The following is an 11,927-nucleotide window of genomic DNA, read 5'->3' on the forward strand; positions in this document are numbered from 1 at the left end:
AGTCATACTAGAAGTTTATAGAAACTTCTAAGATTCAGAGCACAAAACCCAGAAGTTCTTGTGAACTTGTAAACCTAGTGATAAACCAGGTAAACCTGGATAGTTAACACTTAGAAACAATTGTAGGAATCAAGCAAGAGAAATGGAAATTGGATGTTATATTTCTCAGTATCTTAAATGCACAAAATGTAATAAGTTACATGAATATTAACTGATTTCATTTTTTGCTACAAATTTTTAGACAGTGGTATTGTATTTTGCATATTTGTAACCAGGAACTTGACACACAGCAAAAAAATTACAAAAGCACCCATTCAGTGTCCAATGTAAGGTACCTAAAACTTCACATGGTGAAGTCAGCAAAGGCTCAGTATTTTGTAGCACATTTTCCAAATATAGTTTCCATTAATTTTAGCTGCATTTGTCATTATTCAACATTTCAACAGTGAACTGAGAGTGGTGAAAGAAAAAATAAGAAGGAAACACATGCCAAGTGTAAAAATTTAGTCAATGTAATTTATGGAACCTCCATGAAACACTGGGTAGCACAAGTGGGACTTCACTCTGGTTAACTTGGACATGTTCAGCAGTATTACTGAAGAGATTCCTTTCTTTCCTTGCAATGTTTTGACACATTTGCTATGTATTTTTCATGTATTTTTAAAAATGTGTGTGTGCCTATGTGTATGTGCCAAGTGAAATAGGACAATATACACAACAGTTGATTTGGCTGCACAGCCCTGATTTAATTAAAAATTCAGTATGCTGAGCAAAAAATGTGATCATATCATTAAATCTCTTCCCTGATGAACACTGGGGCCAAAGTAAAGCTGAATACGGATCAGTAATCTGGAAGTCTTTCTTTTCACATAATTCTTTTCTCTGTTGTTAAAAAGTAATTGCTGTTATTAAGATACGATATTGCAACTAATATCTTTGAAAGAACCTTTCCCATTCTTACACAGGAAATCCTTACAGCTTCTCTGGGGCAGATCACCAGCAGGCAATCACCACTTACCTACTCAGTGCCAGAAGTAACGAAACTGCCTGAAGGTTTTATCTATGTTTCTACAACAATTATACTGAAATTCAAGGTAGCTTGGTGAAGGGTCCAGATGCAATCTCAAATATTTGGATGAGGCTTCCCTAGAAATCCTCCCGATGAGTTGCCCCTTCCCATTTCCAAAGGATACATCGCCCAGTGCTGTAACCCTGGCACTATGGTGTAGGGGCCCATCATATCTACCTCTGGTCCTGTTCCTTAATATGGTCACCATCACCTTAAAGTGACACACAATCACATCAGCCTGGGGCTCCATTCACTCAGCTTTTGTCACCCTCCAGTCCTTATGGACTGCCAGCACATCAACCAGGAATGCCATCTGGACTGGTTGGCACGGTAGTGCCCGGTCAGAGGTTGGAGCAGATTATTTCAGGGGTCTCCTCCATGCCCCTCGTCCCTGTGCCTCTGTGGGGAGCCGGTGCCGGCGGGGCCGCTCCCACGGGCGGTCGCGGCTCCCTCCCCGCCCCGCTGAGGCGCCGCCTCTCCCGCCCGGCGGCGCGCGGGGCGGGCCGGGCTGCGCAGGAGCGGGGCGGCAGCGGCCGAGGGAGGGAGGGAGGGAGGAAGGGCCTGAGCGCCGCGCAGCTCCCGCCTCCCGCCGCTCCGCTCGCTCTCCTGCCGTGCCTGTGAGTATCCGCCCGGCTGCCTGCGCGGTTACCACAACAAAGCCGGGAGAAGCGGGGGCCGAGGGGGACGCGGCAGCGGCCGCTGCTGCTGCTTCTTCCCGGGGTGCCGGCCGGCCGGCGGGGCCTGCGGTGCCTCCCCGCCGCGGAAGGTGCCTGCAGGGCGGTTGGGGGCGGTTGGAGACGGCGGGCATGTTCCTCCCCCGTCTGCGGTAATTTTTTTTCCCGGAGCAAGGTGGGAGACGTGTTTTGTTCGTGCGTACATATGCATTACTTTAAACTATTATATAATTTTAAAAATTTTTGTTTTAATGAACTGCCTTCCTACTGGCGCCGCCTGAGCGACGCGCACGTAGGTGTCCCCCGAGCGCGTGTGCGCTGCCTCGGCAGGGCTGGCGCTGAGCTCCGCTGCGGTCCCGCCGCCCCCAGGGCCGTGTGCGCCCCTCGCCTGCCGTGCCTGCCCGCTCTGCTCCTCGGGCACAGCGGAACGGAGCTGGGACACTCCGGTCTCAGCCACCGGCCCTCGCTGTCGCCGCCGTGGTCAGCTTTGGGGACAGTTACGTGGCGTGTGTGCTGCCCTTAAAGTTACCGGACTTTGAGAGACGTGTTGCAGTGGTGCCCAAATAGAGTTCAGAGGGATCCTTTGGTTGGGCTTAATTAGTGGGATCTAGTCAGCTGGAATGGTTATTGCAAGCAGCTTGCCTGGAGCGCGTTAATCATCGCAAGAGTCACGTTTGCACACTTTCCTCTGGACACGTGTGACTCCCCCTGCCCAGCACAGGGCTGTGTTCTGCAGCAGTGGCTCTCAAAGTGGGGCTGTGGCTTGGAAAAATAGCTAGCCACCAAATCTCTTGGCCCCTCTGGATTAGGGTGGAAATCACAAATAAGGTCGTTCTGAAACCTGAGCTCCTGCAGCAATGCAGAGTACTGAATTAATTTGAAAGAGACTCGGTGAGATGCTACAACAAAATGCTATATGTGTTGTCTTTGTCAAACATTGTTTTTTTTTCAGTTTTCACAGCATTTTAAAATGTAGTTCAGCATGGTTTATGGCACAACTTAATTTAAAGTCCTGTAATCTTCATGCCTGGCTGAAGTTTTTCCTTTCCAAACAGTTTTTTGAAAACTGGTTTAATTATAGTATGCAAATACTTGCACTTTTATAATCTTACTATGTAATAGAAATAAGAAAAATCTATTGTTTGCATTTGGACGTGGACATATTTTTAAATTGTGTTGTTTAAATTTCTATGCAGCATTCATAAAAACACCAAGACAACAATATGGGATGGAATGAATGTAACAGAAATAGCAGTGCTAAATTTCTTTTGTATCCCTGCTTTTGTCTGTAGTGAGGTGCTCAAAATAGTGCTTAGAATGCATTGTACACATTTTTGCTTCTTTGAAAAAGTAGTTCATCTCTGTTTTGGATCGAACGTGACTGCTGGAATGGTCAGTGGAGAGAGAAAAAAGTTCCACAAAGTTAAATTCTTCAGCGGAGTTACTTGAAGTCTAAAATGAAGTTGTCATTGCTAAAAAATAAGTAAGCTTAAGGGTGAGTTTGTGAAATAATCGGCCTTTAAAAATACAGTTATCACATCTTTGGACTCTGCTTCTGGAATGCTTCAAGCTCTTCCAAATCTTCCTGCTTTATTTGTTTGGTTTTTCCCTAGTGCATATGTTGTTCTTTTGGTTTTCTAAACCCAGATAATTCTTTAATAGAAAGTTTGGAAAAGAAACCAGAGAAAAGGGCAAGTAGTTTGGGGACTTTCTCTTCTTGGAACTTAAAGCTGTTATGACCAACTGGTATTTTCGTTCTGATTTTGTGCTTGCTTGTGTTTAGAAGGGCATTCAGAGGGCCATGTGTTTCTTTGTAAGACTTACATGGGCTCAGAGGGCCATCAGGACTGCTAAACCTGTTGAGGCTTTGAATGCAATTGACCAATCCTTTGAAAGGCTCAATCCAGGAATACATAAAACTGCAAAGTTTGTAGGGTGGGTGGCATATGATCATGTGGCATAGGTGACAGGATCATCTACAAGCTTTTCAAAGTCTGCCCTTTCACATGACATAATATTACACCTGAGGCTTAGATGTAAGAATCCAAAAGTGAGCTGGATCCTAGGTACTCCCTAAATTCATGGGAGATAGGCAGACTGTTACCTTCCTGCTTCCACCAGAGCTGTTTCTTAAAGCTCTTTCATCCTTTGCCTCCCAATGTTATGTTTGACCAAGACTGGTGATGGTCCAAAACATGATTTATGTTCCTTGGCCTAGTTATTTTCCATCCAACAATTTCAACTGATGTTGAAGTCACAATTCAGTAATTAGTATTCATCATTCTTGAAGTGTTCCATTGTAACAATAAACACTGGAATTCCAGGAAACCCATATTATGTCGAATTTAACAGACCTCTCTGTTTCAACATCTTACTGCTTTTCCATACTTGATATTTTCTCATCTGAAGGAAGGAACAAGTCACCAAAATATAATACAAGAGATTATCTCGAGAGGCTTTTACCTCATTTGCCTCTTACACACATTCTGAGGATGCAGAAATATATTTAGACTCTTCCTAAGTGATATTTTTTGAAGCCTCTCTGCATATACTGATTTAGTGACTGAATATCTTTGCTTTCTCCTGCTCATCTGTATCAGGCAGTGCCTGTTCCTCTTATATAGAAATATGTCCGCTGAAAATAAGAATTGCATCTTCTTTTCAGTGGTTATGGAGAATGTAATTGTTACATCTGTAGAAATGTATGTGTGTATTTTAAATTGTGATAATAAGTATATCACAGCTTGTGGAATGGTATACTTGATTCCTTTATGGTCCTGCCATTTTTTTTCAGGGCTGTCAAATATAACTCCAGCCTTTACATGGCGGATAGGCTGAACTTTTGCTTTGATAAGAGCAATTGTTTTCCTTTTTCTTGCATGCAATTTTGAACTGCTCTGCCAGACTCTCCCCCTTCAGCCTGGTTGAATACATGTTACCCCCAAATTTAAATCTTGATATTGGACAGAAATGCTCTTCATAGATACATAGATACATACCAGTATAGAAGGAGTGAGAAAACAAAGCTGGACCTTTACTCTTCACCATGGATACCTGGCAGTAGAGTCTGTCCTTTTCTGGGCTTTTTGTATCTGTTCTGTATTATCTGAAGACTGTGGCTATGGATCACTTTTGGGAAAGATCAATACCAGTGACCAGTTTTCCCCTAGCAGCTTGCTGCCATTTAGACATTGAGGTAGCTGAAGTTGGGACTCTTCCAGGCAGTGAGAAATTGTATGGCAGCAGCCCCATGAGACTTCAGTGTGGGTGGTGTCACTTATGCTTGTAGAAGTGGATGGGCTTCCAGAAGCTGCTGCTGCTTTTATCAACCAACATATGATTTCTTGTCTTTATTTTTGCTTGTATTTGTAAGCTATTTCATTTCTTCCTGGGTTTAGAGGGTTTGTGAGTGATTTTCTTGGGATTCTCAGCAATGAGTAAGTATCCATGGTCTGTTTAGACAGAACTGATGGCCATCATCATTCTCATCATTTGACCTCGGTATTCTCTGACCCAGCCTTTCTGCTTAAGAGGTCACAAGGTGATCTTTGCTGATTAGCCTGAAGAACAAATATTTAATGTGTTGTTTCTATGAGTGAAGTCCTGGAGCTACAGATACATTATGCTGAGAGTGTGTATTGCAGCTTTTCACAGCAGGGGAACAGCTTACTTTTGGCTCAAGAGGAAATATTTTTTTCTTTGAACCTCACTCTTTCCTTCCCTTCCCACTATTTCTGCCTGTTCTCCCTGCTTTGTACATTAACTTGAAAGCCTTTGCCCAGCAACTATCTGGGACTCTTTGGTGGTCACGTGCTTTCATTTGCTCTAACCATGATGGCAATTGACTGTGTTCCAGGATTTTCTAGTGCCCATTGGCTGAAGTGAATTCTTACTTGAAATAGCTGTGAGACTCAGAACTTTCTGTTGCAACTCTTTTTAAAAGACTCAAGAGTACTTTGAAGTATCTCTAGTGAGCCTACATGTTTGAGTCAGAACTGCTGTTCTGAAGGCTAGTCAGAGGTTTTGGAGTTAATAAACTGTGTCTTAGAGCATACAGGGGAAAATTTTTCCCATGTGTCCAGCAGGGAGAACTGAGGATGCAGAACAGCTGTAGCAGGTATTGTGCTCTGAGCTTGAAAAATCAGAATATCTGCTAAAGGGACTGGTTATTTCATTCTTTGGTGGTTTCACTTAAGGGAAGTAGTTTGCTAAGAGCTGTATTTCTTCCTTTGTATGCTTTGTTGTTCTTAGTAATAAATATAAAAGCTTTATTTTAAGAGGAGGTAAGTGGGGCTGAGTATGTGTGGTTTGTCACACAGTTTTTAAGATTGGTGTTCTCATGTTTCCCCTCTTTTTTAAACTAACAAACTCCCAAAAGTAGAACTTTTCTCATCCTAACATTTTTATTGCTATCTTCTAGAGGCTTTCAAATTTGTCTTTTTTGTTTGTTTGCTGGGTTTTTTTTACGCTTCAGCCAAAAATTAGGAAAGGAAGGTGAAGGAGCTAGGTGCAGTTCCTTTAGCATTTTCAAACTCTCCCAACATACAAGAGGCAGCTGGGCAGTCAGCAGGTTTAGGGAGGCAGGATTCCCAGAGGGGAAATAACAAGAATTGGAATCAGATGATTTTGGAGTGCTATAAAGAACACAGGCCATTGATAATATAATTCTCTTATTTAAAACAATTTCAACCATTAAAATGAAGGTGCCCTGTTGGAGCTAAATACAATATCATATTGCTTCTGATACTTGACATGTTTTTAAATACATCCTAAGATGCTGGCTGTTCTTTTTTGTTGCTGTAAACATAGTATTAACTCATCTTGAGTGTACTATAGCTGTGCTGTATTATGGCCTTTGTGATGATGTACAGGATGGGCACAGTAACATCAGGCATTTCTGGTTCAGTCCCTAGGACCCATAAGGTTTTCCCCTTCTATTAAATACCAGAATCTTACAATGTCATGAAAGCATTTTGGCCCTTTAGAGGATGCATAACATGCAAACTCAGAGTGTGGTGTCCTACATGCTAGGATTCTGTTACCAGATAGGCAAAAAGCCTTGGATCGTGATAGTCTGCATGCTAAGAATTTTTGTGTTACAAGATGAGGGAAAAAGCCTAGTTGTCATCTCTATATAAATCATTCTCTTCCTTGATTATGAAAGTAGAATGCTTAAAAGAAAAGAAAGTTGATCACTGCTTGTACCTCAATGTTGATTTTTTTTTTTTTTTTTTTTCAGTACTCTTGGATGCACAAGTTATAGATGGTGTGCATTTTAAAAAGTGTAAGATTTAGAGGATAGCTTAAATGTTTAACCAAGTTTAAAAGACCTCAAATCTTTCACTGGGGGCTTAATGTACTTCATAGGTGTTAAGTTTCTGACATTCAAAAATGTTTTCAAAAGGCAAGATATGTTAAAACACAAATCCACATCTAAGACTATATCCTCATTACATGACTTTTTATGGACCATTCTACCTCTGTAAAAGATACTTCAAGCTGCAGTCATACCTAATGGCCTGCTCTTAGGCATTGCCTACAAAAATATTTCAGGTAGTGCTGTAGTTGGCAGGTTTGCAGCTGGCAGGGGAAAACTACTCAGTACACTTAGTGTGATTAGGGTCTTGATCTGTTTTTTTACATGGAGGAGGATGTCAAAATGCTGCTTGTTCTTTGGGTAGAAGAACTAGAGGGAGAATTTGGGTCTCTTCTCTCTTGAAAGAGACAAAGACAAAAGGGTGTTCTTGGCAGTGGTAATGAGTGTTACAGTTGCAAGAAAAATGTGGTGACAAGTAGAGAATTACATGGGGAGAAGATATATTACAGTAAAAAAGATTTGGCAAATAATTAATGGCCAGCCCTTTTTGGAGTTGATCATGCTTGTGTTAGAGGGTTTCATGGCAGAAAGCCACAAAAAGCATGTGTTTATTTGTAAATAAATACATGGTCACTAAAATTAGCAATTAATGGTAATATTTGACTGTAATGAAAGTTTTTTTGAGATTTCAGAGTATCACTTGTTGACTCTGTTTTAAAAACAGATGACATAGCAGAACTCTATTTCTCCTAGAAGTCAAATTACACTCTGTGTTGTACATAAATGAGTGTGAAACTGTAAGCAGAGCCAATTTATTGATTTAGGCATGCATTATCAGCAGAATTACCTCCTCTGTTGAATTGTTTGGGTAAATTCCAGCTCTGTTGCAGATACTCTCGATGCAGGAGTGGAATTGGATCCAAGAACACCATGTCTTTGTTTATTTTCTCTTGTTTGTTTTTAATGTAGATTACAGAATTAATTAATCTTCAGTTTGTGAATGATAGTCAGTGAAAGACATGGCATGTTTGTTTCCCATTAAGATGAAGTTGTTAGGGACTTGTACCAGAGGAGTGGAAAATGCATTTGGCAGTGGAATGACCGCTGCTCCTTGGGCAGGGCCAGCCTGCTAAATGATCTCTCCTGTGCTGATGGTCAGTGTCTGGGAAGACATTATATCTCAGTCTTCCTGGGAAACAGCCCACTGGCAGGTGAGCTATTCCTGAATCATGTAGAGTGAGATGTGTGCTCTCTGGCTGGCATTAATGATGGAAAGGATTGCACAAGCTTGTTGCTATCTTTTATCACCTTTTGCCAGCTGTACACTGCCCTTTTGTCTTGGGTTAAATCCCATCCTCACTTCTGAGATTGTGTTCAGAAGAGTCATCTGAGAAGCTGTTGTGTGACTACACATTATAACCGATGGGATACTGTTAGTTCAGTCTCTTTTGCAGGTGTAGCATTACATAAACTAAAGATACATGGATGTGATTACACTCAACAAATGTTATAGTTGAAGCTATACTAAAGTTTTCAACTATATTAAGCTATCCTAGTTTGTCTGCATCCACCTGCAAGCCTTTTTGCCTTAGCCTCTTATGCTCTTATATACACAATAATCTGTGTTTGAGACAAGTGAAATACACCACATGCCTGCTTTTACCAATCAGTCATAATAATTCTAGTTATGAGCTGGAGAGATGCTAGTTCCTTAACTAATAAAAGCCTCTCATCATGGAGAATAAAGAGTTTTGTCTTTAAGCTCTACTTCCCATATTAATTTTCTTCATAGAATTGGCTTTGTTCAAGTTGTACTTGTTAAATAAATAATTCATGGTTTATACTCTACAAGTTTTGATCCCTCTGGTTTAGATTACATGTAGTAGAAAATAAAATTTAAATAATATGTTAGTCTTCTGATTATTTTTTATTTTGCTATTGTGCATGTTTTTGTATATAAGATGTATTATTCTTTTAGGAAGCTGCTCTAGAAAAACTTTCAGGAATTCACACAATAGTTGCACAGTGCGGGCTATGCAAGTTGCCTGAAGCCAGGTATCACAAGAAGTGACTCAAAGGGTGGAATCAATAGCCCAGCTGAAGTGCATGTGCACCAATGCACACAAGCTGGGTAAAAACCAGGAGGAACCAGAGGAGCTATGATGCTGTGGGAGAACCAAGATGTAGTCACCATCACAGAAACATGGTGGGGTGATTGTCATGGCTGCAGTGGTGCAGTGGGTGGTCGTAAGCTCCTCAGAAGGGATATTCAAGTAAGTGGTGGTGGTGGGGTGACCCTCTACATTAGGGAGTATTTCAGCTGTGTAGAGCTCAAGGATAGTGATGATAAGGCTGAGTGCTTAAGGATGAAGAGACAGATGAAGTATTCTGTAAGCAGCAGGGTGGTGTTTCACAGTGGCTAGTGCCTGTTCTGGTGTGAGACTTTATCTTTTCCCAAAAGTGTTTTACTCCCTTGTTTTGTTTTTCTTTGAAGAGCTAGGTGCTTTAGAGAGTAATCTTTGTGGTCCTAAAAGTTGATCTCTGCTTCTGTTTTTTAATAGGATTTTCAGCTTTATACAACATCTAACCATAATAAATCTCTTTTCAGTTCTTTGACTTTGTGATTCTTAAAACTGTAGGAGGTTCCAGACTTTTTGGTTTTATGCTTTGATTTAAGGAGCATATTTTAAATTCCCCTAAACCAGTATTATTTGAGAAGTGGCAAAATATCTGAGTGACCTTTAAAAGTTCTGTATTTTGAAGTAATTTTTAGCTAGAACCTTTCTTGGAAATTCCTTTTTTCCACCTTTGTTTGCCATGGCAACAAACTATATGTGGTTTAAGGGAGACCATCCATCTTGTAAAATATTCTGGTTTTCCAGCCTTCCACTGTCTTCATGTTTTGTTTCCTTGGGTCTAAAAAATGTTACATATTTATTGTTTGTAGCTTAATAAATTTATATGAAATCTGTTATAAAGAGTAGGAGAAAAGTGCCTCTGGCTAGATGGGGCTGGTAGTCTGTGATGTTGACTAATTTTGTTTGGTTGTGTGGTATTTGGATTTTTTTATTTTAACTCGATATATATACACTACTACTGAGGGGAAACTTTTTTATCCTCCTGCCACATGCATAAGATCAAACACCATAAAATTCTGTAACAAGTAGGGTGTAATAGGAGCAGATTTGTAGAACATAATGGTTAACGTGGAAGTCTTGATGTCTGCAATAGTATGTATTTAGGCTAGCCATGATGTAGTCCCATGGACTGAATGGTGACTTCTGATTTAAAAGCACTGATTTCATGCCTGGATTCCACTTTTAATAGTGTAGGTTCATCTGAAGGAACTAAGTTTCCTACTGTACTGTGGAGTGTGAGTTACAGAGGACTGTCATGAAAACAGACTCCTTGTCCAAACTAAAACAGGAACACTGATGCACCCTGCATCTGTTACAATTTAACCTTGGAGACATGGATCTTTTGATGTTAATTGAAATTTCTCCCAATTTCAAGTGCTGAAAGTCTTGTATGTATGTGTGTATGGCTGTGTCAGCCAAGATGGGGGCTGGATACAAAGAAGGTTTACACTATAAAATTCCAACTAATGATAGCTTGTAAGTGGGTTTAGCTTCAAATGGCTCTAGCTTAAAGGGAAAAAATAAGACACTTTAATTGCTTGTTTATAATAGTTAAGATATTTTTTTTAGCTACTAACAGTGTTTGACAAATTTGCTTAGAAGTAGTAGTTTTGAAGTTGGGATGGGTTGGCTTAAAGTAAAGCTTTCTGGTTTAACATATAAGCTGTGAGCAATTAAGGTGACACTAAATTTTTTTTTACTGAGTTCACTATGGAATTATCTCTAGCAACTTCATGTAATTAATTGCAGAAATATAAATTTCTAGAGATAAAAGAGTGTATACTTGGATCTGTTTTTACGCACATCTTTGGAAATGTTTTCTGATGCTTGCAGGTAGCACTCCATATTTCATTATGGAACACTTTGAAGATGTATCAGATGGTGAAGTGGACCATGCCTTCTTTGACAGTGATTTTGAGGAAGAGAGAAAGAAAGCTGAAGAAAATGGTGAATATATAGAAAAGGGAAGTACAGAGGCAGCTCTTGCAGACACTGATTTGGTTTCTAATTCAAAGGATGAAAAGCATTGTGAGGAGGAAAGTGAAGAAAAGCAGATAAATTTGCAAAAGGATCAGTCCCTAGAAATTAGTAAAGATCCTGTTGAAGATGCTTCATCTTTGACAGTTCCTCTAGTTGCAGAGAATGCAGGTACATCTGGAGCAACTCCTGCAGCAAATAGAAGAACAGAGGAGATTGTTCCTGCTGGAATTCCTAAAATAGTTAAAGAAGGTGAAGAAGATTACTATACAGATGAAGAAGATAGTAGTGATGATGGCAAAAAACAGAAGGTTAGACCAAAGTCAGCTAAGCAACCAAACAACATAAAAAAGGCTAGCAAAAAATATACTGTCAGTTCCTCCTCTTCTTCCTCCTCTTCCTCATCCTCTTCATCATCATCCTCAAGCTCAGATACAGATTGTTCTGACACAGATTCTGATAGCTGCTTATCAGATTCATCTCATCCTTCCCCAAAAAGGAATGCTTGTAGAAATGCTCTTCTGTCTCCAAAACAAAAATTCAAGTCAGCAATGAAATTTGCAGAAGGAAGACCAAAGCTTGGTGATGACCTGGAGGAGTCTGAAGACACAGTAACTGATGTAACACCTCTGTCAACTCCAGACATCAGTCCTATCCAGTCTTTTGAATTTGTAGCATCAAATGATAAGAAACTAAAAGTAAAGAGACAAGAAAATGTGAACCAAGAATTATACGGTAATTTTGAGAATTTA

General features: G+C 40.3%; 1 protein-coding gene across 7 annotated transcripts in view; it reads left to right on the forward strand.

The window, feature by feature from the left end:
* The window catches only part of CFAP97 (cilia and flagella associated protein 97), a gene marked incomplete at its 5' end in the record, with an annotated part of 35,000 nt that overhangs the window by 3,659 nt on the left and 19,414 nt on the right, over positions 1 to 11,927 (forward strand). Inside the window, 2 exons of one of the 7 annotated variants that reach the window (XM_079305656.1) lie at positions 1,468 to 1,686; positions 11,032 to 11,910. In XM_079305656.1, coding sequence (XP_079161782.1) covers positions 11,052 to 11,910 — 859 coding nt within the window. The other 6 variants (XM_079305655.1, XM_079305657.1, XM_079305659.1 and 3 more) reach the window with 6 other exon arrangements.

This window comes from Erithacus rubecula (assembly GCF_903797595.1).
Source record: "Erithacus rubecula genome assembly, chromosome: 5".
Classification (NCBI taxonomy): Eukaryota; Metazoa; Chordata; class Aves; order Passeriformes; family Muscicapidae; genus Erithacus; species Erithacus rubecula.